Source organism: Leptonychotes weddellii, chromosome 11 (genome assembly GCF_054177405.1).
Source record: "Leptonychotes weddellii isolate Sample4059 chromosome 11, ASM5417740v2, whole genome shotgun sequence".
In the NCBI taxonomy this organism is placed as follows: Eukaryota; Metazoa; Chordata; class Mammalia; order Carnivora; family Phocidae; genus Leptonychotes; species Leptonychotes weddellii.
The window spans coordinates 50,040,628-50,068,451 of record NC_138379.1 but is presented as its reverse complement, the minus strand read 5'-3'; the positions used below and the strand labels follow the sequence as shown (position 1 = coordinate 50,068,451).

Below are 27,824 nucleotides of genomic sequence, written 5' to 3'. Positions count from 1 at the left end.
CCCCACTCCAGCAACCCTCAGTTTGTTTCCTGCGATTAAGAATTCCTCATGTCAGTGAGGTCGTATGATACATGTCTTTCTCTGTTTGACTTATTTCACTCAACATAATACCCTCCAGTTCCATCCACGTGTGACAGATACTTTTAAAGTGTTTAACTCTTTCCTTCCACCACCACTTATCTGTCTAGTCCCTACTCAAATATCTCCTTTCAGAAGCTTTCTGTGATTATCATAGGCAGAAACTTAACCCCATAATCTTACACCTTCATATGTACTTTATTGTCACACTATTACCGTATTTACTGCCTTGTGCTTTACCTTATGTAGTATTTTTATATTATCCTTGTTGAAAGAAAACCTCTCCTTGTTTTAAACATTTTATAATGAGGAAACTGAAGAACAGGCACAGCATGTCCATGGATAACAAAGTGGCAAGAAATTGAGATTCCAAACTTTAAGAAATCAAAGTGGTAAGAAATCAAAATTCCAAACTCTCAAGCCAGAGTTCCTTTATATTAGATAACATTGCTCTTCCCTCCTTTTCCATTATTTCTAAGATCTTGAAACTTACTGTAAATTTAGCCACAAATTCCAAAACAATTTTTGTAATTACAAATTTCAAAACAATTTTTCCAAATTTCTGCATATAAGATCAACAGTGATATAAAAGAACGAGAGCGATATTCCACAAACTTAGACAAAAAGAAGATTCTCAGAAAAAGCAGTTCTCTTTTCTTAAGAATGATACTCAGAAACTAATTAGGAATAGATTTTTTTAAGCCATTAAGTATAAATAAAAAATATCGATTCTGGGGCACCTGGCTCACCTGGCTTGGATGAGTCAGTAGAGCATGCAGCTCTTGATCTCAGGGTTGTGAGTTCAAACCCCACGTTGGGTGTGGAGCTTACTTTTTTAAAAAGAAGAAAATCAATTCTAATTACTTAACAGGACAGCAAAGAATATTCCAGATTGGACTTTGGGGCAAAGACCTCTTCAAATAAAACATTACAAATAGCGAGAAATACTACTGTATTACAATAGTAGGCCATCTTCCCTATTTTGTTTTTCAATATTAGAGGAAGTAATAATTTAGCTATATGCAATAGTTATATTTTGTAATCCTATCCTGAGTCATCTAAGCAGACAGACTGCACCCTTGTCTACATTAGCACTGCTTTTACATACTATACTATAAATACTTTTTTTTACAAGTCTATCTATCCAGTGAGCTCCTTGAGACCAGTAACCATGTCTTACTTGCCTTGGTTTATTAATATTAGTTAACATTTACTGACTGCTTACCATGTGGTAGGGGCTTTATATGCATTATCTCATTTATTTTTAAATTTATCTTATTTTTAAAAAGATTTTATTTTTAAGTCATCTCTACACCCAACATAGGGCTCGAACTTACAACCCTGGGATGAAGAGTCACATGCTCTATTGACTGAGCCAGCCAGGCACCCCAGCATCACCTCATTTAATCTTCAGACAGCCTTAGGAGATTATTATACCAATTTTAGAGATACAGTATAATGAGCTCCTCAAGAGCAGAGACCCCATTATTTTATTCACTAGTACTTCTCTTATGCCTAGTCCAGCACCAGGCATACTGAAGGCTTTAAAAAGTGGTTGTGGAATAATGAGGAAACCAAAGCTCAAAGAAGTTGAGTACTTGTCCAGGGCATACAGTTAGTAAGTAGAGACTCGATTTGAATCCAGGTCTGCCTGATTTTAGATATTGAAATTTTTGCTCCACTGCCTATTTCCAACTTCAAGCTCAGAATTTGGTACTGAGAATGTACACAGTGGACATCTGTTGAATGAATGAATGTCTTCTACCTTCAGACTACTTACCCACTTCCCCCTACCATTCCTCTACTTCTTCACTTCCCTCCTGAGAGGCCTAGTATATAACCCATAGCTGTAAGCTTTCATCCTCCCTCCCTCCCTTCCTATTAGCAAACATTTACCACTATCTACAGAAAAGAAAATATGTATTACTGAAAAAACACATGAGAGTTGCAGCATGGGAAGTTAGATGAATAGTGTGTTACTTTTATTACATAAACACACTGTAAAATAGGTCTAAAACACAAAATGGAAAATTGATCATAAACTTACAAAAATTAACCCCAAATTTCCGAATTTTGTTTTTTTGTGCTTATGATTTTTCTTTCTTATAAAGACAAATAAGAAATTTATAAAAGTGAAGTATTCTTCATATAAACTTCATCCTCTACAGTGTGTCAATAAATCTTTTTTTTTTTTTAAAGATTTTATTTATTTATTTGACAGAGAGAGAGAGAGAGTGCACAAGTAGGGAGAGCAGCAGGCAGAGGGAGAAGCAGGCTCCCTGCTGAGCAGGGAGGGGGGGGGCTTGATCCCTGGACCCTGGGGGTCATGACCTGAGCCAACGGCAGATGCTTAACAACTGAGTCACCCAGGCACACCTCAATAAATCTTTCTAAATAAAGAGGTAATTCCATAATGACATACTTCAAGCTAAAATAAACAGGAAAGTGAGGATGTCCTCTCTTGTAATATTGACTTTAGGCTCGCCTATAGAAAAGCAAGGCACAATCATGTAGTTTTGGAATTTAAGAAACAGGTTTCAGTTAGATGATTATTATCTAGCTTAAGTTTAAAAAGATACAGGAACACTTACTTTTTATAAAAGCACAAAATATTCTAAAACTACAAGGCTTCTGATACTCCTGAAATGTATCCTTATTTATTGCTTGTTTGTTTGTTTTCTAGTTTGTTAAAAGAATTGGGATAGGAGTCAAACAAATCTAGGTTACAACCCTGGCTCTGCCCCTTAATAACTGTGTAACTGCTGGGCAAATTCTCACTATCTCTGAGCTCATTTCCTTTAAAATGTGAACAGTAATCCCTAATTTGTAGGACTGCTGGGGAGATTAGAGTCTGTGCAGTAATGGTCATAGCACCAGGCACATGATAGCACTCAATTAACAATGGCTCTCTTTATTTAGGGTCTGCTACTTTATTTTCCTCTGGTTTCATTATGGGATACACTTAAATCATTATTTCCTACAGCAAAGTTTCCTATGTCTGCTTTCCTCAATGTAAATAACCTCCCACATTAAAAAACTCATAAAATATTAGGAGGGGAAATATTCAAGGAATTTTCAGTCTATCTTTTCTAGAAAATAATGTCATAAAAAGGACCTTGTATGTGTATGTGCATGCATGCTTTCTCTTTTTTTCTTATAAGAGCAATGCTACACCTGCATTACTGACTACCAAAGCCAGCCGGGCCTGGGCATTGGCATCCTTTAGGCACTTGAGTTTGCAAACTCTGTTTTAAACACTTTCATAGGACATCTACCATTTTATTTTCAGAAACTGTATCACATATAATTTACCAGAAAGGGAAACACAATGCAGGCAAGTACTGTTAAACAATCAAGTGTGTAATAATTTTTTAAAATTACCTGATGGAATATAGGCTCCTTTACCTTAAGGTAAACCTACAAAATATTAAAAGAAACACATGTGAATGAAGTACATTATTGAAGGGGAAGAAAACTTATTCCAACCATTCTGCAAATCCCAACCTCTCTTGCTTCCCTAGTCCTGCTACTTAGATCTGACTCTAGCCATGTAAAACCAATCAGATTAGGTGGCGTGCCACAGAAGGGCTAGTACCTACAGGTGGGTCTCCCCCAGTGCTAGCTTTACCATGGTAAACTAAATGTTTCAAAGCTATTGTAGATTACTCTGGCCTCTTAGCTTCTACATCAGCATCAAGGAACGGCAAAGGTACACAGTTAGGAGGGGTGAAGAGGTTCTGTTGACAATGTCTATAACACATTTTTTCTACAACACAAAGAACACTGGACTGACAGGTGATAAATTTCAGAGTCTGCCACTTACTTGCTATAGACCTTGAGCAAATCACTTAACCAAAAGTCTCATTTTTTCCTTATCTGGATAATGGGAGTAACAGTGGTGAGGAATAAGAAGCTAAAATACATGAAAGTATTTAGCATATAATATATGCTCAGTAACTGAAAACATTTAAAACAAATTTCTTGTGCTTTCTTTTACTTCCAAAACCTCTAACACACTCACCTAGATGCATAACTCATCACCTAAATGCATTCCCAATTACACATATCCTAGTTTTAGGCTCCAATATCATTTGGGTGATTAAGTTCAATGCCTATTTAGGCTTTAGCATGCATTTACTGCCCTGTAGGAGTATGCCTTTAAAATGACATGGTAGAGAGGTATCAAAATTCAAATCATAATCCTGAAATGGCTCCCATCACTTACAAGACAAAGTCCAAATTTCAAAGCTTTCCATGATTTCACTCCTGACTTTCTGCCTGGCCTCACTGCTCTCCTCTTGTCCCTTTTTCATCCTAGGCTCCAGAAAGTACAGTGCTTCCACATCTTTAAACATGCTGCTCTTTACTTTGTTCAGAAATCTTCCCCTGCTGGCAAACATTCATCTTCTAAGATCCCGCTCAAACTATCCCTCTTTCTTGAAGCCTTTCCTGGTCCCTTCTCCATTCAGCAGGAGCAGCCATTCACCCTCCTTTGTGCCCTCACTGACCATGTATAAACATCATGTAATTTATTGGTTTGTTCCTCTCCCCTGCAAGGCAGTCATCTCTTTGACAGCAAACGCTGTGCTTAGATATCTCTATATCCTCATTTAATGTAGAGCTGACCTCACAAAAATTTTATGTAATTTTTCAATTCAGCTACAAAATTTTTTATTTTGGGAGGAAGTTCCTACCATCACACAGTAAGAGCAGATTATTTCCTTTAAGCATCCATAGAGCTTTAATAGTAAGATGTATATGAGACACTATATATCTGTAACTCTAAACTCAGTAAGGAAGAATGCTTTTCATCTCTGAAATGTGTTGTTTCAAAATACTAATTTCCCTTTGCATAGTTTCATATTACCACTGCTATTAATAAAAGAAATGCAAAAGGACATGCCTCTTAAAGATATTTTTTTAAGGCAAAAGAGTTATGGAGTCCTTACTGTGTGCCAGGTATTAATTTTTATAACTAATATGAAATGTATGCTGTTATTATCTTCATTTTACAGATGAGGAAATTAACGCAGGGAGATTAAGTAACTTGCCCAAGGTTCCCAGTTATTAAGTAACAGTGTTGGTCCAAACTCAGATCTGACTGACTCCCAAGCCTGTAATTCTGACCACATCAGTTCTGAACTTACAAAGGGGTCCAGTTTTGACTCTGCCACCAATTCTCCATATAAACTTGGCTGGCCAGGCAAGTCACTAAAACTCTCTGGACTTTAGTCTCTCTCTTTTTTTGTAAGATTTATTTATTTGAGACAGAGAGCACAGAAGGAGAGTGAGGAGAAGCAGACTCCCCGCTGAGCAGGGAGCCCAATGTGGGGCTCGATCCCAGGACCCTGGGATCATGACCCAAGCCGAAAGCAGCCGTTTAACCAACTGAGCCACCCAGGCGCCCTGGTCACTTGGGTCTTTTAATTGAAATTTTTATAGGTCAAACTTCAATCTTTATTTTACTAATCCTCTCAGAGGCAACTAATACTGTTATTCCTTCTAGAAATCTCTTTGTACTCTGTTATACTGGGCTCTCTTGTTTTCCTATATCTCTGATTACTTATTCTAGGTCTCCTTTGCTAGCTCCATTTCTTCTACCTGACCCTCAAATGTCAGTGTTCCCATGTACAGCATGGTAATTATAGTTAATACTGGGTTGAATACTGGCAATTTACTAAGAGAATAGATTTCATGTGGTCTCATCTCTCTCTCTCTCTCTCTCTCTCTCACACACACACACACACACACACACACACGAGAAGATATGTTAATCAGCTTGCCTAATCATTTCACTATGTATCAAAGCATCATGTTTTATACCTTGAATGTATATATAAAGTGATGACTCTTATTGAAATCTTTAGGCATTATGAAAGTTTGCAAACTGATAGACTGTGAATATCAAACAATATACTCTTTTTCAACTCTGTTAAAAAAAAAAAAAGAAGTGGGGGCGCCTGGGTGGCTCAGTCGTTAAGCGTCTGCCTTCGGTTCAGGTCATGATCCCAGGGTCCTGGGATCGAGCCCCGCATCGGGTTCCCTGCTCGGCGGGAAGCCTGCTTCTCCCTCTCCCACTCCCCCTGCTTGTATTCCTGCTCTCACTATCTATCTCTCTGTCAAATAAATAAATAAAATCTTAAAAAAAAAAAAAGTGTTCCATAGGGTTGCATCTTTGGTCATCTTAATGGTTCATGCTATCTCTGTGCCAGTTCATCTATTCCCACATTTCTAGTACTATCTATACCCTGACAATTCTCAAATCTACATCACATGCTTAATCTGTTAGAAACAAGATATGACTTACTGTGGTTACTATTAAACTGAATAGAACTAAAATAAAAAGCAGATGGTAGTTTACAGAGTTCTTCATCTTGAAACATTCAAACCTTTTAAAAAAGAGAGAAAGAAAGAAACTTATTTTAGAATATATAACTAGTAAAACAAATAGAATGCTCTCTTACCACTTGTATACACACCTTTGGGTCTAGTGATACCCATCATTTCCTCCCACCCAAACTCTTATCTCAGGGAACTTGCACCACCTAGAGCCTCCAAGAGGCTGGGGAAATCAGGAGAAGGCACCTGGCTTAAACTGGGTCAATGAGAAGCTCTCTCCTGAAAACTTAGGAGTTTGGGAATCAGAGACTGAATCAATTAAATGTGGAGAGTCAAAGTATAAAGCCTTATGGATTGAAAGTCTGATGCTGACATTTAGGCAGCTAAATTGAATAGACGAGAAGATGAATGAGCAGAGAAGTGATCTGCATGGAGGGAAAAATAAAGCAAATTCAAAGACGAGACCATGCAGAGAAGAAGGAATGGAGAAAAAAAGGGTGGGAGAGAGAAGCTGCCCTTGAGTTGCAGTAAGGCTGTACTTCCTGCTATTGGGTTTCATATAATTTCCTCATGTCCTTAAATAAATTCCTCTTAACTCAAGCTGGCTTGAGTAGGTTTCTAAATCTTGCAATGAGCCATCCCTGACTAAGGCACACTATTACAGAAAATATCACTTTATTATAATTGTCTCTTTATGGGTCTCCTCAACCAGACTGTGAACTCCTGTGTGCAGGGATAAAATCTTTTTCTCATGTATCTAATCACTAGGCTAGCAAATACTCAGTAAATAAGGAAATATGAACAAATATTTGACCATTGGTTAGGTATCCAACCTCTGAACCTATGTTTTAGTAGAAGCAGCAGAAGAGTTCTCAGTTTACTCATTAATTGGCTGTGGGAACTGGACCCAACTCCTATTTCCTTATCTCTACAGAAAGGTGGTTGGCCCAGATGATTTCTAAGATCTCTTTTACCTTCAAATTCTATGACTTGATGACTCATTTAAAAAAGCTCACCTGAAAGTATTTTTCTAGATCAGGGGCAGCAAACTACTGCCCAAAGACCTAAGCTTGTTTTTGTAAATAAAATTTTACCAGAACAGTCACACTCATTTGTTTACATATTATCTACGGCTGCTTCAATGCTACCGTAGCAGTTGAAGAGCTGCAACAGAGACCATAGGCCCATGAAACCTAAAATAATTACTACCTGTCCCTTTACAGAAAAAGTTTCAGATGAGCTCTTTTATTTTTTTTTTAAGATTTTATTTATTTAGGGCGCCTGGGTGGCTCAGTCGTTAAGCGTCTGCCTTCGGCTCAGGTCATGATCCCAGGGTCCTGGGATCGAGTCCCGCATCGGGCTCCCTGCTTGGCAGGAAGCCTGCTTCTCCCTCTCCCACTCCCCCTGCTTGTGTTCCTGCTCTCGCTATCTCTCTGTTAAATAAATAAATAAAATCTTTAAAAAAAAAAAAAGATTTTATTAATTTATTTGAAAGAGAGAGAAAGAAAGAGCAAGAGCAGGGGGAGGGCCAGAGGGAGAGAGGGAGAGAGAGAGGCAGACTCCCTGAGGGGCAGGGAGCCCAACGCATGGCTGGATCCCAAAGGCAGATGCTTAACCGACTGAGCCACCCAGGTGCCCCCAGATGAGCTCTTTTAAGTAATATATTTTCTCAAATGATTCTGATTTTTAGATATCTTTAGAAGAAAATATTCTTGGGGTGCCTGGGTGGCTCAATCAGTTAAGCATCAGACTCGTGATGTTGGCTCTGGTCATGATCTCAGGGTCTTGAGATTGAGCCCCTCATCAGGCTCTGTGCTGAGTGTGGAGCCTGCTAGGGATTCTCTCTCTCCCTCTGCCTCCCCACCCTCTCTCAAAAAAAAAAAAAAAAAAAGGGAAGAAGAAGAAGAAAATATACTTGAGCTAGTATTAATGATCATATTAAAAAGAGATAACCATCATATAAAGAGTTTAGAGAAATTTTAAGTACTAGTGCTAGGGAATTAAGCGCATACTTAGAAGGTAAGTTTATTAAATTTGTAATTCAATTTCCAACTCTGACACTTACCAGCTACATGGCCTTAGGCAAGTCACCTAAGCATAAGTTCTGCTTATATCCTTAGACAAGTTACTAAATCTCTCTGTGCTTCACTTCATCATCTATATAATGGGGATAATACCCATTTATCTTGTACAACTGAGAGAATTAGAGATGATTTGTGTAATACCTACCACAATTACAGGTACAAAGTACATAAATATTATTTTTATGGCATAATATATAAAATTTTATCTACATTTATAACTCAAGGAAAGGCAGATTATACAAGTTAAGTCAAACTGAAGTAAGAGTATTTAAACTGGCCCTAGGGTTTTAAGATCATAAAAGTTAATAAACAACATTATTATAACCTCGACAGATTATACTTCACAGGGAGATCACAGAATTTATAACCTTTTACATTATTACAATCTCCCAGTATAATGTAACAGGGTTAACTATATTACTTAATTTACTATGAGGTGAAAATGAATTTTAAAATATATTAAACAACTGAATTTTAAACATAAGTACTTACATGCAGTACACAAATATACAACAGCTATAAATCATTGGGAGTTCATCCAATAGCTATAAGAAACAAAGAAAGATAAGAGGACTTAAATATTGTAGAGGTGCAATTATTATACAAATCAAAATAAAACATCAGAATGATTATGACAGTCACCTCTTATTATCTAATACCTTTTACTAATTCTTTCATATATTTAACATCTAATTACTCTGAGTGTTGGGGAAGGTCATTGAAAGGACGTGACCCTCAATTGACCTGTGAGCTGGACCCAGGCGATTGGAGGCTCCTCACCCGCTATCCTTGGAAGAGGAGTTCTGCTTGTCTTTCTTGTTCCCAGAGGCTGTTCCAAGGACAGAGTCTTGAGAGTGATGTGGTGTTGAAAACACCTGTACGGTATACTTGACTAAACCAAATTAAGGCCTCTTTACAAACTTTTAAGATTTGGTGGGCAGGGGCTCCTGGGTGGCTCAGTCGGTTAAGTGGCTGCCTTCCGCTCGGGTCATGATCCCAGGGTCCTGGGATTGAGCCCCGCATTGGGCTCCCTGCTTAGCGGAGAGCCTGCTTCTCCCTCTCCCACTGCCTGCGTCTCTGCCTACCTGTACTCTCGCTCTATCTCTCTGTCAAATAAATAAATAAATAAAATCTTAAAAAAAAGATTTGGTGGGTAGGTGGGGGACCCATTGCTGCCACCCAAGATAAGCCTTGTATATAGGTACTCTCTGCTTATTAAAACTGCCACCTACCAACCAGGAGTGGCCTGCCTCTTTCTTTCACCTTTCCCCGCCCTCTGCTTATAGGGGTTGGTTTACTGTCATTGAACAAACAAGCTTGTCCATCTATCTATCCTAATGTACACACCTAAGCAGGACGCCTGACTCACTGGACCACTCAGATCATTCAGTACCACAAACTATGATATCATACCTCCAGGCAAGAATGATGTCTACCATCTATTGGTCTGTGGGTCCTATCAATATTCTTTTGCATTTTCCCTTTTCCTAGAACACTTAAGATGGATAAAATATCTGCTAATATATATAAGAAGGGATATTAATGGCTGGGAAAGTCATTTAGTTAATCTAAGTAACATGTTTCTGAAAAATATTGTTATTAGCAATAATAATAATAGCTATATGTATTAAATTACAAGCTAGACACTAGCTAAATGTTGCAGATAGGTTATTTCTAATCTTTAAGCCAATCCTATAGAATTTACTTATTCACTAGATATGCATTTAATTAATTATTTAATAATATATCTACTATGTACCAGGCAATGTGTTAGTTGCTGAGGATATAATGAAAACAAGATGCAGTCAATGCCCTCATAGCCCAGTGAGGGAGGGAAATGAAAAACATGTGATTAAAAATAAAGATTCCAAAAGAAGGGGGACACAGAAGCCAGAGAAGGTGGTGGCAGGAAATGTAATGGGTTGGTAGAGAAATACATTCTAGGAAGAAGGAAGAGAGTTTACGCAAGTAATATATTCTGATAAATTACTGGAATAATGAAATAGCAGCGTATGTGCAGGGTCTTATGGTTAAATGTCTTGCATTCATTATCTCATTTAAGTTTAACAACAATTCTAAGGTAGGTCCTATTATCTCCATCCCAAGATGAGAACTCTGAGGTTTAGACAATTTAAGTAATTTGTTCAAGATCACAGAGCTATTAAGTAATGGAGCCAGATTTTAAACTGACTCTGGAGCATACCTCTACATTATGTTGCCTCCAAAACCCTTCACTTGAATCACCTTCACATGTTCAAAAAAGTTGGCATGGTACCACAATATACTGCAGATAAATCTGCCACAAGGTTTATGATATACAGAAGATTCCTCTATTTAAGTTTGAACCACAATCTCCTGGCTTCATATTAAACATCTTTTGCATTTATATCTTCTTTATTTCAGTTTTCATGTGTCAGCAAAATATTTGTGTCATTATTTGGCCTTTCCACAATGTAGTATGGAGGTACTTAAATGGCCCATTTTGGGGGATCTTCTATTCATGTATTTGGAGGATAGGACATAAATAGATCTGCTGTCTCCATATTATCCCATAGGTCTAGCTATACAATCTATAAAGGCAGTTGAAATAATTGCTGTCATTCTTTTATTCATTCATTTGACAAATATTTATTAAGCACCTACTATGTGCCTGGAACTATGCTATGTGCAGGAGACAAGATAACCCTTGCTCTCATGATGCTTGACAATCTAGCCAGGGTGAAAGACACTAGACAGTTAACTGCACAAATAAATATTTAATTACAATTATGATAAGTGCTATGATGGAAAAGTATAGAGTACCATGACCAAAAAACAGGTGTCCTCATGTAAAGAGTCATGACGATTTTCCTTAAAGAAGTGACACAAAAACTGAGTCCTGGAAAATATGGATATGAGTAAGGTAAAGAGGGACTGAGGGGAAGATGAGAACCCCTAAGCAGTGGGAACATCATGTGCAAAGGTCCTCTTGCAGGAAGGGAATTTAAAAAACTGAAAAATGGGGGCGCCTGGGTGCCTCAGTCGGTTGAGCGGCTGCCTTCGGCTCAGGTCATGATCCCAGGGTCCTGGGATCGAGCCCCGTGTCGGGCTCCCTGCTCAGTGGAGAGTCTGCTTCTCCCTCTCTCTCTGCCTACTTGTGCTCTCTCTCTATCTCTCTGTCAAATAAATAAATAAAATCTTTAAAAATAAATAAATAAATAAATAAAATAAAAAACTGAAAAATGTCCATTGTGATTGAAGCTTAATTAATGATGAAGAGAAAGGATATGAAATGAGACTGGAGAAATAAGCAGCAAATAAATCAGGCAAATGTTTTAGGCTGAAAGGGATTCTTAATTTTATCTTAAAAGCAATGGGAAGCCACTGAAAAGGTTTCATCTAGGTGGCGGTCTCCATCAGGTTGGGCAGCGACAAAATACCTCAGACTCGGTACCTTAAACAACAGAATTTATTTCTCACAGTTCTGGAGGCTAGGAAGTCCAAGATGATGGCACAGATTTGGTGCTTGGTGAAGTTTCTCTTCTTGGCTTGCAGATGGCTGCCTTCTCACTGTATTCTCACATGGTGGAGAGTGAGAGAGAGCAAGCTCTCTGGTCTCTTCTTATAAGGGTGCTAATCCCATCATGAAAACCCCACCTCATAACCTCATCTAAACCTAATGACCATCTTAAGGCCCCATCTCCAAATATTGTCATACAGGGGACTAGAGATTCAACATATGAATTCTGAGGGGACACAATTCAGTTCATAGTGGTGGTGGTAGTGTGTTTAAAATACAGGTTTTATTATTTTTCAGGTATTGTGAGGCCAACACATCAGAAGATGACTGCCATTGAAAAGATAGTTATTCACAGTTCCTAAGAAGCGACATCCCATGCCAACCAGGGCCACATGGGAAAGCACCAGCATCAGTCATGAGGCAGAATGAGCAAGGAGAAAGCATGGATGACATGCTTTACAGTGGTTTCCCAGAGAAAGGCAAGGTAAGAGAGGGCAATCAGGCTTAGCATTGGCTAATTTGAATAATTTCAGCAGGCTCTAGGGTCTAGGGGCTATCTTTAGTTGTCTAGTACCTGGCCCTGGGGTGATCAGAGCAGAAGAATATTGTCTCCTGGAGTGTAAGAGTCAGAAAAAGAAGGTAGTTTAAAGTATGGGCTCTCGATTGGTTAGTCTGAATATGAAAGGTGCCGTCCAGGGTGAGTTATTTGCTGTATCTAAGAAATGGCCACCCCTGGAAGGGACAGTCTCTCCCTAGTCAGTGAGGCTCCAGATGCCAGAGCATCAAGAATACAAAAAATAAGAAAATACAGTTATAATGGACTGAATGTTTGTATCCCACCCAAATTCACATGTTGAAACCCTAATCCCCAATCCAGTGGTATTTGAAGATGTGGCCTTTGGGAGGTAATTAGGATTAGATGAGGTCATCAGGGTAGGGGTCCTCATGATGGGATTAATGCCCTCATAAGAAGAGATACCAGAGAGCTTGGAAGAACCCAGTCAAATACCATGATTTCACTCAAATGTCGAATTTAAGAAAGCAGAAAACAAAGGGAAAAAAAATAAAAGAGAAACAAATCAAAAAACAGACTCTTCACTATAGAGAACAAATTGTTACCAGAGGGGAGGTCGGTGGGAGGATGAATGAAATAGGTGAAGGGGATTCAGAGTACACTTAATGTTAAAAATAAATAAATAAAGAGTACACTTATCTTGATGAACAATGAGTCATATATGGAACTACTGAATTACCATACTGTATACCTGAAACTAATATAACATGTATGTTAACTACACTGAAATTAAAACAAACAAACAAAGGTCATTTAACACACACACACACACACACACACACACACACACACACACACACACACAAAAGGAGTGGCTACCTGTAAGCCAGGAAGACAGCTCTCACCAGACCCAACCACGCTGGCACCCTGATCTCAGACTTCAAGCCTCCAGACCTATGAAAAAATACATGTCTATTGTTTAAGCCACCTAATCTACAGTATTTTTGTATGGCAACCCCAGCTGACTAATACAATAATGAACATATGGTGCCAGATCAGGTTCGTGTGGAGCGTTCTGCAGGGAAAGAGCATAGTGGTGGGAGGGCTACCTAGGAGGTTACAGCAGTCCAGGCCAAGGAAAGTTGCTACTTGGATTAAGGTCGCAGAACTGGGAATAGATATAAGTGACTAGACTTGAGAAACATTCAGGAAGTAAATTAAACAGGGATTTGTGATTGATTGATACAAAGGTGAGGGAGAAGAAACTCCTAAGGATAACTCCCAGGTTTGTTGCCTAAATACTACAGTTGATGACAGTACAGTTTACAGAGATTGTGAAAACAGAGAAAATTACAAGAACAATTTCAACATGTTGAATCTGAGGTACCTTGTGAGACAGCCAAGTGGAAATGTCAATCAGACAACTAGAAATACAAATCTGTAGCTCAGAAGAAAAGTCTGGACTCTGGATGTTGGCTGCTTGTTTGTTTAGAGAAACTAAATTGAACTGAGCATATGTTAAAAGGGCATGGATTTTAAAATCTGGGAGATACAAATAAAGAAGTCTTATTTCAAAACCGTAAGTAGCAAAATTATGACTGGTAAAAGAGCAGAGTTCCAGGGTGGGGGTGGGGTATGTGACTGAAGGAGTCTAGAGAGGAAGGCAGGGGCCAGATCGCAGCCTGTGGTGCAAATTCATGAGCCTGACCTAGGGGAAGTATTAAAGATGTTTAACAAGTGGCATGCCTGGGTGGCTCAGTTGGTTAAGCGTCTGCCTTCGGCTCAGGTCATGATCCCGGGGTCCTAGGATCGAGTCCCGCATGGGGCTCTTTGCTCTGCGGGGAGCCTGCTTCTCGCTCTCCTCTCTCTCCTCCCCACTTGTGCTCTCTCTCACTATCTCTGTCTCTCTCTCTCAAATAAATAAATAAAATCTAAAAAAAAAAAAGTGGCATGCATTCTGGAGGGCAGAGACTGCATTTTACATGTCTCATCTCTAACACTTGCACAAAGCCTAGCAAAGAATGCTCAAAGAATGAAAACAATTAGTTTTGTTTGTAGGGACAGTATTTCTGTTCCCGTGTGACAAATGGATAGGGGAGGTAGGGACACCAATTAGGAAACAGTTACAGAAATCTGGATTGGAGATAATGGATTAAGGTCGTGGTTGTACAGATTGCTAGAGCTAGATGTATTTGAGCTTTCAGTGTTTTCAGAAGCGAGAAAGCAGGAGAAATTAAAGATGAATCACAGGTTTTTGGCTTGGGCTTTCAGTGTAAGGTGGTTCCATTCATTGAGATAGGGAGCAAAGGAGAAAGAAGGGTAATATTTATAACCAGAATATCTGTTGTTTACATTATAAAGTCTGAATTAGCTTACATTAACTACCTAGCATTTAAGCAATTTTTGTTTTTGTATTATAAAGAAAATTATAGGTGAACACACATTTTTCTTTGGTTTTATTTTCTAGGATAAATATATTTATTTTTACTTATGAGAAAAGGATGAATACATTTTTTTTACTAGCATCTACTTCTTTTTTCTAATAACAAACATATATGCTCAGTAGAGAATACTTAGAAAAAGCAGAAGAACACAAAGAAAAATTCCACATGGCTGAAGAAATTTAAAAATTGCCTTTAACTTTACCCACCCCAGGATTATCAATAACTGTATATATGTCAGTTAGTGAAAGCAAAAAAGAATGAGTTGAATGAGTGAATAGATAAAATCTGGGAGAAGTCTCCTAAAAACTTGAAGCTTTTACACTCCAACCACCAGCAATGCAAGACAATGTCCTAAGATAGGTAAAGGAAACACAAATAATAAAACAAAATGTAGGTCCTCCTCTTTTCTCTAACTTTCTGTGTAATTTTTAGTAAATTTACTTCACCTCTCTTAGGCTGTTTTTCCATTTATAAAATTTGTAGATTGGACTACATTTTAAAAATCCCTTCTAGGGGCACCTGGGCGGCTCAGTCAGTTAAGTGTCTGCCTTTGGCTCAGGTCATGATCCCGGGGTCCTGGGATCCAGCCCCATGTTGTGCTCCCTGCCCCTGCTCAGCAGGGAGCCTACTTCTCCCTCTCCCCCAAGTTTGTACTCTCTCTCTCTCAAATAAATAAATAAAATCTTTAAAAAAATAAAAATCTCTTCTAATTATTAAAGTTCTGTGATTCTAAATTGTTCTTTGGCACCTTTCACCCCTTACTTGAAGTCCACTCCTAGTGTCTCTATTCCTTCTCTAATATTTTCCTCAAACCCATTCACAAATGCATTGCTCTTGGCTAGCTGCCAAAAGGATGTGACACATTAATCATGAGTAAGGAGTTAGTAATAGCTTAAAATATTACCCTTCACAGAGGCACAGATAATAGTATTTAAAGGAATGAATCACTAACAATTAATAATGGTGGTTTTCAGACATTCTAACTGGCTAAAGAAAAAGGAAGGAAACTCATACTTATTAAACACTTATTTACCAGATCCTATGATGACACTTTCACATATGCCAATCAATTGATCCTCACAATACTCCTATAGGTATTATTAAATCCATTAGAATAGATGAGGAAACAAAAGCTCAGCAAGATTAAGTGGCATATCTATGCTCAAACAGCCAGCAAAGTGGTAGCAGAAGCTGAACTGGAGTCCAAGCAGCCACCTAGCAATAACAAATCTGAAGAAAATACCATCTAAGCTCCAAATCATTCTTTTTTTTTTTTTAAAGGTTTTATTTATTTTTTGACAGAGAGAGATGCAGCGAGAGAGGGAACACAAGCAGGGGGAGTGGGAGAGGGAGAAGCAGGCCTCCCACTGAGCAGGGAGCCCAATGCAGGGCTCGATCCCAGGACCCCGGGATCATGACCTGAGCCAAAGGCAGACGCTTAACGACTGAGCCACCCAGGCGCCCCAGCTCCAAATCATTCTTAAGACAGAACTGTCAATATCTGCTTGTGCTCTGTTTAGGCAGAAGTAAAGAATGGGCCTCCAATTTCTTTACAGCTACAACCAGCTAAGTTCAGGTTGGTGAAATGGTTCACTGACCACCAGGGTCTAGTAAGTGGCAGCACTGTCATTTTGTACTTTGCTTCAGTGACTGTGCATAAAAAATAATGGATTAACATAGCTGAGACAACTTTATCCTGAAAAGAGACAAGAAGCCTTCAAGGAATATTCACAATCATTTTATGTTTAAATTAGAGAGATGGGGAAGTTTCTTTTTTCTAAAGATTTTATTTATTTTTTGACACAGAGAGACACAGTGAGAGAGGGAACACAAGCAGGGGGAGTGGGAGAGGGAGAAGCAGGCCTCCCGAAGAGTAGGGAGCCTGATGCGGGGCTGGATCTCAGGACCTTGGGATCATGACCTGAGCCAAAGGCAGACGCTCAACGACAGAGCCACCCAGGCGCCCCGGGGAAGCTGTTTTAAAAAGTCCTTCAATACTGAGGATTCTTCCCTCCTAAATCATTGGGAAATTGGGTCATATATTATTTCTATCCAGATGGGCAAGCACATAAAACCACAACTTTGTAGAACCCAAAGAGGCAAGAAATAAGGCATCTGTATAATTTGTCCCCAAAGCTGATAGAGTAGTATTACAGTAATGATAAAGCACACAATCAAAGATCTCAGGATCAAAGGCCATCTGGTCTATTGAAATGCTGGGTTATTTTGGTAACAATCTTACCAACAATTAAGTTTATATACCAATCAAAGTGTGTCCCACTTCTGCTCCAAATCTATTAATGGCTTACAGGGGATAAAGTCCAAAAGGCTTAGATCTGGCCTCTGGTTAGCTTCCCAAACCATATCTCTTACTATTTAGTTCAACACCTACTCAGAGCAGGTACTCAATAATGTAACAAATGTTAGCTATTATCACTGTTAGAACTGTCCCCATCATCACCACATATTCCCATTCCATCCATGGCTACAACTACAAAGTACTACTTGCAGTGCCCTGAGATGCCAGACATCCTCTCAACTCTGGAGGTTTGAGTTGGCCTGGCAAATTCCTATTCATCTTTGAAGATGCAACTCAAACATGTATCTGAGTCACCTGTGTGAAAACCCTTCTCTCACCTCCCTTCCTTAAATAATTTCTCTTTCCATTTCCATAGGATACTGTAGGTCCCTTTACCACTGCATTCACTACCATATTACCTTCACTCCAGGTAGATTCACTCGAGACCACAGGTTCCTTGAGGAAAGGACTATATCATTTTTACCTATGCAGACCTGTTGCCCAGGTACCGATTTTTGAACTAATGAAAGTATTTGTCCAGCTTACGCGTGGGCACCTCCAAGGACAGGGGACTCAAGATCTCTGAAGTAAGCTCTTACCATCTACTAGCTCAGAAAATTCTTTCTGATGTTGAGCAAGATGTCTCTGTACCTTTAATGCCACTAGGACCACAAAGAATAAATTGTATCTTTTTCACATGTCAACACTTCAAACACTGATTCATAAAACATTTATGTAGTGCTATGTGCCCTAAAAGTATGGGATACACCAAGGTCAACCAGAGAGAGTCCCTGCTCTTAGGTTAACTCACATTCTGATACAGAAGAAAGATATAAATATATTTATAAAACAAAAGATAAGGGCAGTAACAGAGAAGCACAGAGGGTTGTAGAAGAACATATGAGGGGTACATATCCAACCCCGGGGCCATGGAAGGCCTCCTAGAGGAGCTGTCGCTTTGGCTAAGACTTTAAAGGATGAACAGGAATTGTCCAAGGGAGAGAGGGAAGTGCAATAGGGCCAGACATGAAAAATGCATAGAACTGAGAGAGTCTGGTATGTACAGCTGAGTGAGCAGCATGTCTTCTCTTTTTCAGGCGAAATATTCCCAGTTCCTTCCCCTCAATCATCATGACTAGAGTTTTAGTTCTTTCACCATTCTGGTGTTTCTCATTTGAACATAAACCAGGTCAGTCCTCAGAACTGAAATATTGTCATGATCTATTCAGCATGCAGTAGGGGAGCCTATCCCCTCCTTAACTCAGATACTTAGTCTATCCTGGTCTCAGCACATTCATGCAGTTGCTTCTTTATATATGTGACAGACACACACTACCTTCCAGGGTTACTGTTTTAGGAATTACATGATGGACAACAGGAATGATCCTAGAAATTTAAAAACTTACCTAAGTCTTAGAAAATATGTGTTTAAGGGAATGTCAGAGGTAGCCATATGCACAGAATTGGAGTAGATATGTTTTGTATATTGTTCTGGTTCTCTGTTACTGTGTAGCAAACCACCTTAAAACTCAGTGGCTTGGGCGCCTGGGTGGCTCAGTTGGTTAAGCGACTGCCTTCGGCTCAGGTCATGATCCCGGAGTCCCGGGATCGAGTCCCGTATTGGGCTCCTTGCTCAGCAGGGGGTCTGCTTCTCCCTCTGACCCTCTGCCCTCTCATGTGCTCTCTCTCTCTCATTCTCTCTCTCAAATAAATAAAATCTTTAAAAAAAAAAACAACTCAGTGGCTTAAAATACCCAATATATATTTTGCTGATTAATATGCATTTTGAGAGAACTGAGAGGGAGCAGTTCATCTCTCCTTCACTCAGGGTCAGCTGGGACAGCTCAAAGACTGGGGCTGGAATCATCTAAAGAGTCACACACTCAAATTTTGGGCAGTGATGCAGCTGCAGCCTAGGGACTTCAGGTGAGGTTGTGGTAGGAACATCTATACATGGCCTTTCCACATGGCTGATTGGCTTCCAAGGGTAAGCATCCCAGGAGTAAGGATAAGGAAGAAGCTCTATTGCCTTTTGTGACTCACTCCTTGAAGTCATATAGCTTCATGTCCACCATAGTAACAGTCTTGCCCAGATTCAAGGGCAAGGAACAAAGATCCCACCTCTTGAGGAGAGTCAATGTCACATTGTAAGAAAAGCAGGTGGGATGAGATATATTGGTGTTAACATCTTTGGAAAATACAATAATCTGCCACATAAATAAAACTCAAAACTGAATTAAATACCCAGCCCCCCAAGAACAGAAGGTAGTCTGCTTTAGGATGAAGGGTATTCAGATTGGCTTATTATCATTACTACTCCTCCAGAACACGTTTGGAGTCTTTTAAAGTCTCTTTTCTTTTAAAGCAAGCATAAACATGTATTTTCCTTATTACAAAAGTATTTCAGGGGCGCCTGGGTGGCTCAGTCGGTTAAGCGGCTGCCTTCGGCTCAGGTCATGATCCTGGGGTCCCGGGATCGAGCCCCACATCCGGCTCCCTGCTCAGTGGAGAGCCTGCTTCTCCCTCTCCCTCTGCCTACTTGTGCTCTCTATCTCTCGGTCAAATAAATAAATAAAATCTTTAAAAAAAAAAAAGTATTTCATGTTTATTACAGAAAATCTGAAAAACATAGAAATGCAAGAGAGAAAGAAATATAATTCCCTGTAATCCCACAATCCAGGGATATCTACTATTTAATACTTTAATGCATCTCTTTAGTTATTTACTCATGTGTTTAATTAAATGTCCTTCCTTCCCTCCTTACGCCCTTCCTCCCTTCATTTACATATTTATTGGGCAGATGCTATGTGCCAGCGCTAGTCTATATGCTAAAGTACAGTGGTATTTAAGACAGGTGGGATCTCTGCTCTCAAGAAGTTTACATTCTAGTTGGGGGAGACCAGGCCAGTGTGACTGAAGTGTAGTAAACTATGCAGAGGAAGAGTAAAAACTGAAGTTGTAGAACTAGACCAAGGCCAGATCAAGTAGGCCACAGTAAAGAATTTAAATTTCACTTTAAGTGCAAATGGATGTCTTGGAAGAGTTTTCAGCAGAAGAACAATACGATCTGATTTAAAATTTAAAAGACTACCTTGGATGGCTGCAGGGGCAATGGATGACTATTGCAGTAGCCAGGAAATGAGACGGTGATGGCTTACACAAGGGTAGGCAATGTGAAAACAGAACACATTTTCCAGTTATATTTTTAAAATAAAACCAGAAGAATGGCTAACAGATGTGATGTGAGGAATGAGGAGAAAAAAGAAATAAGGATGATTCTAGGTTTTTAGCTTCAGCAATTGGGTGGATGATGGCATCACAGTGGCTACTAGGGGAGGAACTGGTATGGAAAAAGAAATAAAGAATTACATATTGCCCATATTAAAGGTTGAGATTTCTACTAGACACTGAAGTGGTATGTCAAACATATAGTTGGTTATACAAATCTAGAGCTCAAAGATGAGGTTAGAACTGAAGACGGATGTTTTGAAATCATCAGCATAAATATCAGTAATCATGATATTATATGAGATCACCTAGGAGAGAATATAGAGAAGGTAGTCCAGGACTAAGAGTGGCCAGGGCCCCCTCTTCCTCGGCGCTGCCTGCAGAGGTGGCAGCCATCTCCTACTCCGCATCATGGCTGCCCTCAGACCCCTGGTAAAGCCCAAGATCATGAACTTTTTAATGGACCAAGAAGTTCATCCGGCATAAGTCAGACTGATATATGAAAATTAAGTGCAACTGGTGGATGTCAATACCCAGAGGTATTGACAATAGGGTGCACGGAAGACTCAAGGGCCAGATCTTGATGCCCAACATTGGTTACAGGAACAACAAGAAAACAAAGCTGCCCAGTGGCTTCCTGAAGTTCCTAGTCCACATCAAGAAGCTTTAAGTGCTGGGGAGCCTGGGTGGCTCAGTCTGTTAAACATCTGACTCTTGGTTTCAGCTCAGGTTATGATCTCAGGGTTGAGATCCCTCAGCCAACTTTGCACTCAGCAGGGAGTCTTGCTTCTCTCCTTTTCCCTCTGCCTCTCCCCCACTTGTGTACACGTGTGCACGCGCACTCTCTCTCTCTCAAATAAATAAAATCTTAAAAAACAAAAAAGAAGCTTGAAGTGCTGACATGCAACAAATCTTACTGTGCAGAGATTGCTCACAATGTCTCCTCTAAGAACCACAAAGCCATTGTGGAAAGAGCAGCCCAGCTGGCCATCAGAGTCACCAATGCCAATGCCAGGCTGCACAGCGAAGACAATGAATAGATAGCTTATGTGCATTTCATATTTGTTTTAATAAAACCATAAAACTACACACACACACGCAGTGTCCAGTGAGGTAAGGAAGAAGGCTGAGGGAATTTCCTTTTATATAAAGGAAAAGTGGGAAGCCCAAACAAGTGTTTCACAAAGAAAAAAGCAAATATTGTGTGGAATGCTACTGAGAGGTCAAATAATAAGATAGAAATGTATTTACTGGATTTAGCAAGATGAAGGTCACTGGTAACCTTGACAATAGCAGTTTCTATGAAATGAAGGGAAGGAATACCTAACTAGAACGGGAGGAAAAGAGAGGGAGGTAAGTATAGACAGAGCAGAGACATTCAAGTGGTTTTGATATGAAAGGGAACCAAAAAATGATTCAATAGCTGGAAACAGGGTCAGGGAGAAGTAATTTTTAAAGGAGGGGAGTTATTTGAGTATGTGTGTAAGCTGATAGCAGTGAATGAGTGTAGTGACTTTCTAAAGACTGGTGGAGCAAGTGACTGCGCTGGAGTATGTAACTGTAGGCTTGAGTCTTTGAGAGGAATTGGGACATTTCTTCCACAATAATAGGAGGAAGATGATAGTGGTAAAAAGATGAGGCAGTTTCTTACTAATTTCTTCTATATTCTTAGTGAAATATTGAAGATATCACTGAGGAGAAGGGGATATGAGGCAAAAAGATATACAAAGAAATCTAAAAAGAGCAGCAAGTGTGAAATAATAGTTCTGGAGAATGGAAATTGAAACTGTCAGGGAAATGTAACAGTACTGTCTTATGGCACTGAGTGGTTATTCGAGATTTTTGTTCAATAATTTAAAAGTGAGATCATTTAACAAAGGGATATAATTTCTATGAGCAATATTTATCTACTCAGTTCAGGCACAGGATACACAGATAATTGAGCTTGATCAGAGTTGAATATTGCTCAGAAAGCAAGGGGCAGGGGGCGCCTGGGTGGCTCAGTCGTTAAGCGTCTGCCTTCGGCTCAGGTCATGATCCCGGGGTCCTGGGATCAAGCCCCACATCGGGCTCGCTGCTCGCAGGAAGCCTGCTTCTCCCTCTCCCACTCCCCCTGCTTGTGTTCCCTCTCTCGCTGTGTCTCTCTCTGTCAAATAAATAAATAAAATCTTTAAAAAAAAAAAGAAAGCAAGGGGCAAGGACTTTAAGGATATTTTATGGGTGGGTGGGGGTTATAATTTTGAGCCACAGATTACAAACTTTGTAACAAAGGAAAAGAAGTGAGGCAAAATGTACTTCCTTCCAGTCTTTTTTTTATTGTTTATAAAATTGATATCACATTACATAAAGTTTTGTCTAACATTTTCCCATTTCAGTAGTCTTCAAAATATTATTTTATTTATTTATTTTTTAAAGGTACTCAACCAGAGATCATGTTTCCTTTATTTTATTGTATGTTTTAAAGTAAGCCCAATGTGGGGCTCGAATTCATGACCTGAGATCAAGAGTCACATGTTCTACTGACTGAGCCTGCCAGGCGTCCCTCAAAATATTATTTTAAATGGCAACAGTACATTTCAACACACAGATATATCATAGTATATGTTAACAATCTCCCTTTTGTTAAACATTTAGATCATTTAAAAATCTTTATCACGTGTAACACTCTCACATGTGTAACATACTTGTAAAACATCTTTTCCCTGTCTCTGATTACTTTTTTAGGAAGTATTCCTAGGAGTGCAATTACTGGAGTCAAAGAAGATGTATATTTTTTTAATTAAAAAATAACTGAAACAACTTCAAGGTACAGAAAAGTTTGAAGGACAATACAAAAAAACTTTTTTTTATCTCTGAACCGTTTGAGTAAATTGCTGACATGAAGTTCCATTATTCCCAAGTACTCTAGTGCATGTTTCCTACAAAGATATTCATTTGGATTATATGCCTTGACCAAATGGAATTTATCACAGGAATGCAAGGTTGATTCAACATATGGGAACCAATGTACTAGACTATACTAATACAATAAAGGAGAAAAACCACATGGTCATTTCAAGAGATTCAGAAAAAAAAAATCTGAAAATTCCAACATCTTTTCATGATAAAAACACTCAGCAAACTAGGAATAGAAGGGAACTTCCTCAGATTTAAAAAGGGCATCCACACAAAACTCCAGCAAATTCTATAATTAATGGTAAAAAACTAAAAGCTCTTTTCCTAAGATCAGGAACAAAACAAGGATATCTGCTCTCTCCACTTCTATGCAGCAGTGTACTGGAAGTTCTATTCAGGGCAACTAGGCAAGAAAAACAAGTACAAGGCATCCAATTGATAAGGAAGACATAAAACGATCCCTATTTGCATATGACATGATTGTGTACACAGAAAGCCCTAACAAATCCACATATGCACACACAAAACTCTACAGGTGAAAAAACAAGCTCAGCAATGTTGCAGGATACAATAACAATATGCAAAAATCATTGTTATTTCTATAAATTAGGCTTGAGAAATCAAAAAAATGAAATTAAGAAAATTCAATTTACGGGGTGCCTGGGTGGCTCGGTTAGCGGCTGCCTTCCGCTCAGGTCACAGTCCCAGGGTCCGGGGATCAAGCCCCGCGTCAGGCTCCCTGCTCTGCGGGAAGCCTGCTTCTCCCTTTCCCACTCCCCCTTCTTGTGTTCCTTCTCTCTCTCTCTCTCTGTGTCAAATAAATAAATAAGATCTTTAAAAAAAAAAAGAAAATTCAATTTACAATACCATCAAAACTATAATACTTATGAATACATTTAACAAAAGAAGTCAAGATTTGCACACAAACTATAAAACATCATTGAAAGAAGTAAGAGACTTAAATAAATGGGAAGACATCTATGTTCATGGATTGGAAGACAATATTAAAGACAGCAATACTCTTTATAAGGTTATAAATTAGCATAAAATCATCTAACTTAAGTTTTTAAATATTTTATTACCAAAATAATGTTTATTGTAGATCATATGCAAAATAGAAGTGAATACAAAGAAAAAAATAAAGAAAGCAACACTCTCCAAAGTGATCTCTGGATTCAATGGAATCCCTTTCAAAATCCCAGATAATTTTTGCAGAAATTGATAAGCTGATCCTAAAATTCAAAGGATGTTATTAAAAAAATGAAAACACAACCCATAGAATGGAAGAAAATTGTAAACTATGTATTCAGTAAGGGTCTAGTACCCAAAATACATAAGGTACTCTTATAACTCAATGATAAAAAGGCAAATAACACAATTTAAGAATGGGAGAAGGATCTGAACAGACATTTCTCCTATGAAGATATACAAATGGGCAATAAGCACATGAAAGATGTTCAACATCCCTGGTCACTAGGGAAATGCAAATCAAAACCACAATGAGATATCACTTCACATCCAGCAAGATGGCTATAATCAAAAGGAAGGACAATCACCAGTACTGGTAAGGATATAGAGAAAATTGATGGTGGGAATGTAAAATGGTACCATCACTTTGGAAACCAGTCTGGTAGCTCCTCAAAAGGTTAAAGGCAAAAAAATAAAATTAAAAAAAATTTTTAAAAAAAGGTTAAATGCAGAATCACCAGGTGACCTAGCAATTCTTTTTTTTTTTTTCTTTCCAAAGATTTTATTTATTTATTTGAGACAGAGAGAATGAGAGAGAGAGCACATGAGAGGGGGGAGGGTCAGAGGGAGAAGCAGACTCCCCGCAGAGCAGGGAGCCCGATGCGGGACTCGATCCCGGGACTCCAGGATCATGACCTGAGCCGAAGGCAGTCACTTAACCAACTGAGCCACCCAGGCGCCCTAGCAATTCTACTTCTAATAAATATATATCCACACAAAAACTTGCACACTAATGTTCACAGAAGCATTGTGCATAAAAGCCAAAGAGTGGAAACAACCCAAAGTCCATTAATTGATAAATGAATAAACAAAATGTGGTATATCTATGTAATGGAATATTATTCAGCCTAAGTCAAAGAAGCCAGACATAAAAGGTCACACACTGTAGGATCCATTGCTATGAAATGTCCAGAATAGGCAAATCCACAGACAGAGAGTAGATTAGTGCTTGTCAGAGGCGAGGTGGAGGGAGTAATGAGAGACAGTTAATGGGCATGAAGTTTCTCTTTGGGGTGATGAAAATATTCTGTAATTAGATAATGGTGATGGCTTCACAATTTTGTAAGTGTACTTAAAACAACTAACTTACATACTTTAAAATGGTTAATTTTATGGCATGTGAATTAAACCTATAAAATAAAAAGATATTCACCTATGTATCCACAATACTACCAACAAAATCAGGATATTAACACTGATTTACCATATAATCCTCAGACCTCATTTAAGTTTTCTAAGTGTCCCAATAATATCACAAATGTAAGCATACACACACACACAACCATCCAGTCCAGAATCATACATTGTATTTAGTTGTCATGTCTTTGTGGTCTCCTTCAATCTTAAACAGTTCTCTAGTCTTTTATTATTTATTATAAATATGTGTTGAATATCAGAATCAATCCTAAGAATTAATTCTTATACATTTAAATAGCTGTAATTAATAATTCACAGATCCTTCTGGAATAGCACTGTCCAATCAGCAGCCACTAGTCTTATATGGCTACTGAGCACTTGAAATAAACCTAATCTAAATTGAGATATACACCTATTTCAAGACATGAAACATTTCATTAATAAATTTTTATACTGATTACATGTTGAAATAATATTTGAATATATTGGGTTAAATAAAATATATTATTATAATTGATTTTACCTATTTCTTTTTAACATGGCCTTTCTTAATGTGGCTACCAAAAATTTTTAAATTACATACATACTCATATGATATTTCTACTGGACAGTGCTGTTCCATGAGTTTCTGGGTTAGCAATTGGAAATAAAGAGGTCAAAAGACTGAGGACTAGATATATGGCCTCCTAGAGCAAGGACAGTAAATAAAAATCCTTGCATAGCTCTAAAATTTTGCTAGCTAGAGGAATCATCCATTCAAATGGATGCCATAAAAGAGACATGAGGAAATACAGGCATCGAAGAATATATTATATTAGTGAACTGTCTTTTTAAAATGTCTCCAGGGGTCTGTACTCTCTAATCCTGCTCTAACATTATGCATGTCTGTACAGAGGAGGACAAAAGCTACAGTGCTGTCACTTGTTTTCTCTATGGACAGCTAATTTATTTGCTCACCTCTTTATTCCACCTAGTCAATTTGAATCCTCTGGCCTAAATTAAAATCTCCAGAGATTTGTAATCTCTTTTTTTCCCTTTGGTCTCTTATATCAATAGCACCCTCTAGTAATGTACTCTTTCCTCAAATCTGAAGTGTCTCTGGGTGAAGAGAAGTAAGCATTTAGTTAATTTTGTTATTACTGACCTGCATTTCATATTTCAGAGTCATGTGGAAGCACCAGGATCCCATTCCTACCACTGAAATTAAAACAAACAAATAAAAAAAGACGATTAGCATGAAATTCTTTGGGGCTGGCCAGAGTGACGTGAGAAGATAATAAGACAATGCAAAGCACTGAATTTTAAGAACAAAGTTTATGAAATCTATGGCAGGATACAGCAGACCCTGCATAAGTTCTATAATTGATGAAATTTTGGTATAGAAAAAAAAACCCCAAGTACAGTATAAATTCTCATAAATTCCTTCCACTAAGTGGACTTACTAGATTAATCAATAGTCTCCATTCTTTCTGTAAAATATACTACCTGATACTCAGAATAAGCTTTTTTTTTTTTTTTAAAGAAGACAGAAGTTCATTGACTACACCGCAAGGGAGTGGTGGACAGGGCAGCAAAGGAGAGACTGCCTCTCAGGATAAGCTTTACAGCTTAAACATTACAGGATAATGCTTACAGCTAGTTAGCTACTCTAGTACTTCCTTGCACATTTATCCAAATAGCTGAATTGTATACTTACTAAGAGCCAGACAGTTATATTTGTTCCCAAACCTGTTAATGCCACTGTATTAAGTTATCAGAAATATGATTTCAAAAAGTGAGCTGTTGTTTCTACAAAAACTATTTAAAATGCTTAAAACAGACTCAATAAAAGAGAGTTGCTAATAAAAATTGCTGTTGAATTAAGTGTGGGTAAGATACCTGTTAGATTGAGAAAAATAGTAAAAATCTAAAGATTCCATATTTAGGTCTCAAAGTTTTCCCAAGTGCCTCTATTTTAAATAAACTATTTTCATTTTAGGGTTTTTAAAAATTTTTGTTTTTTAATGCGAGAAAAGCTAAGTAGAACTATAATTAGGATCCCAAGGCCATGCCATATATC

At 38.5% G+C, this 27,824-nt stretch overlaps 1 protein-coding gene across 8 annotated transcripts in view; it reads right to left on the bottom strand.

Moving 5' to 3' along the window:
• ACER3 (alkaline ceramidase 3) overlaps window positions 1–27,824 on the bottom strand; it is a 147,630-nt gene that overhangs the window by 44,001 nt on the left and 75,805 nt on the right. For 4 of the 8 annotated variants that reach the window (XM_081798894.1, XM_081798888.1, XM_081798889.1 and 1 more), the window contains 4 exons: window positions 26,910–26,962; window positions 8,994–9,046; window positions 6,386–6,467; window positions 3,460–3,495 (listed from right to left, as the gene is read on the bottom strand). In XM_081798894.1, the coding sequence (XP_081655020.1) occupies window positions 3,460–3,495; window positions 6,386–6,467; window positions 8,994–9,046; window positions 26,910–26,962 (224 nt within the window). Of the gene's footprint in view, window positions 1–3,459; window positions 3,496–6,385; window positions 6,468–8,993; window positions 9,049–11,517; window positions 11,618–21,536; window positions 21,544–26,909; window positions 26,963–27,824 lie in introns of those variants that run through there. The other 4 variants (XM_081798891.1, XM_081798892.1, XM_081798887.1 and 1 more) reach the window with 4 other exon arrangements.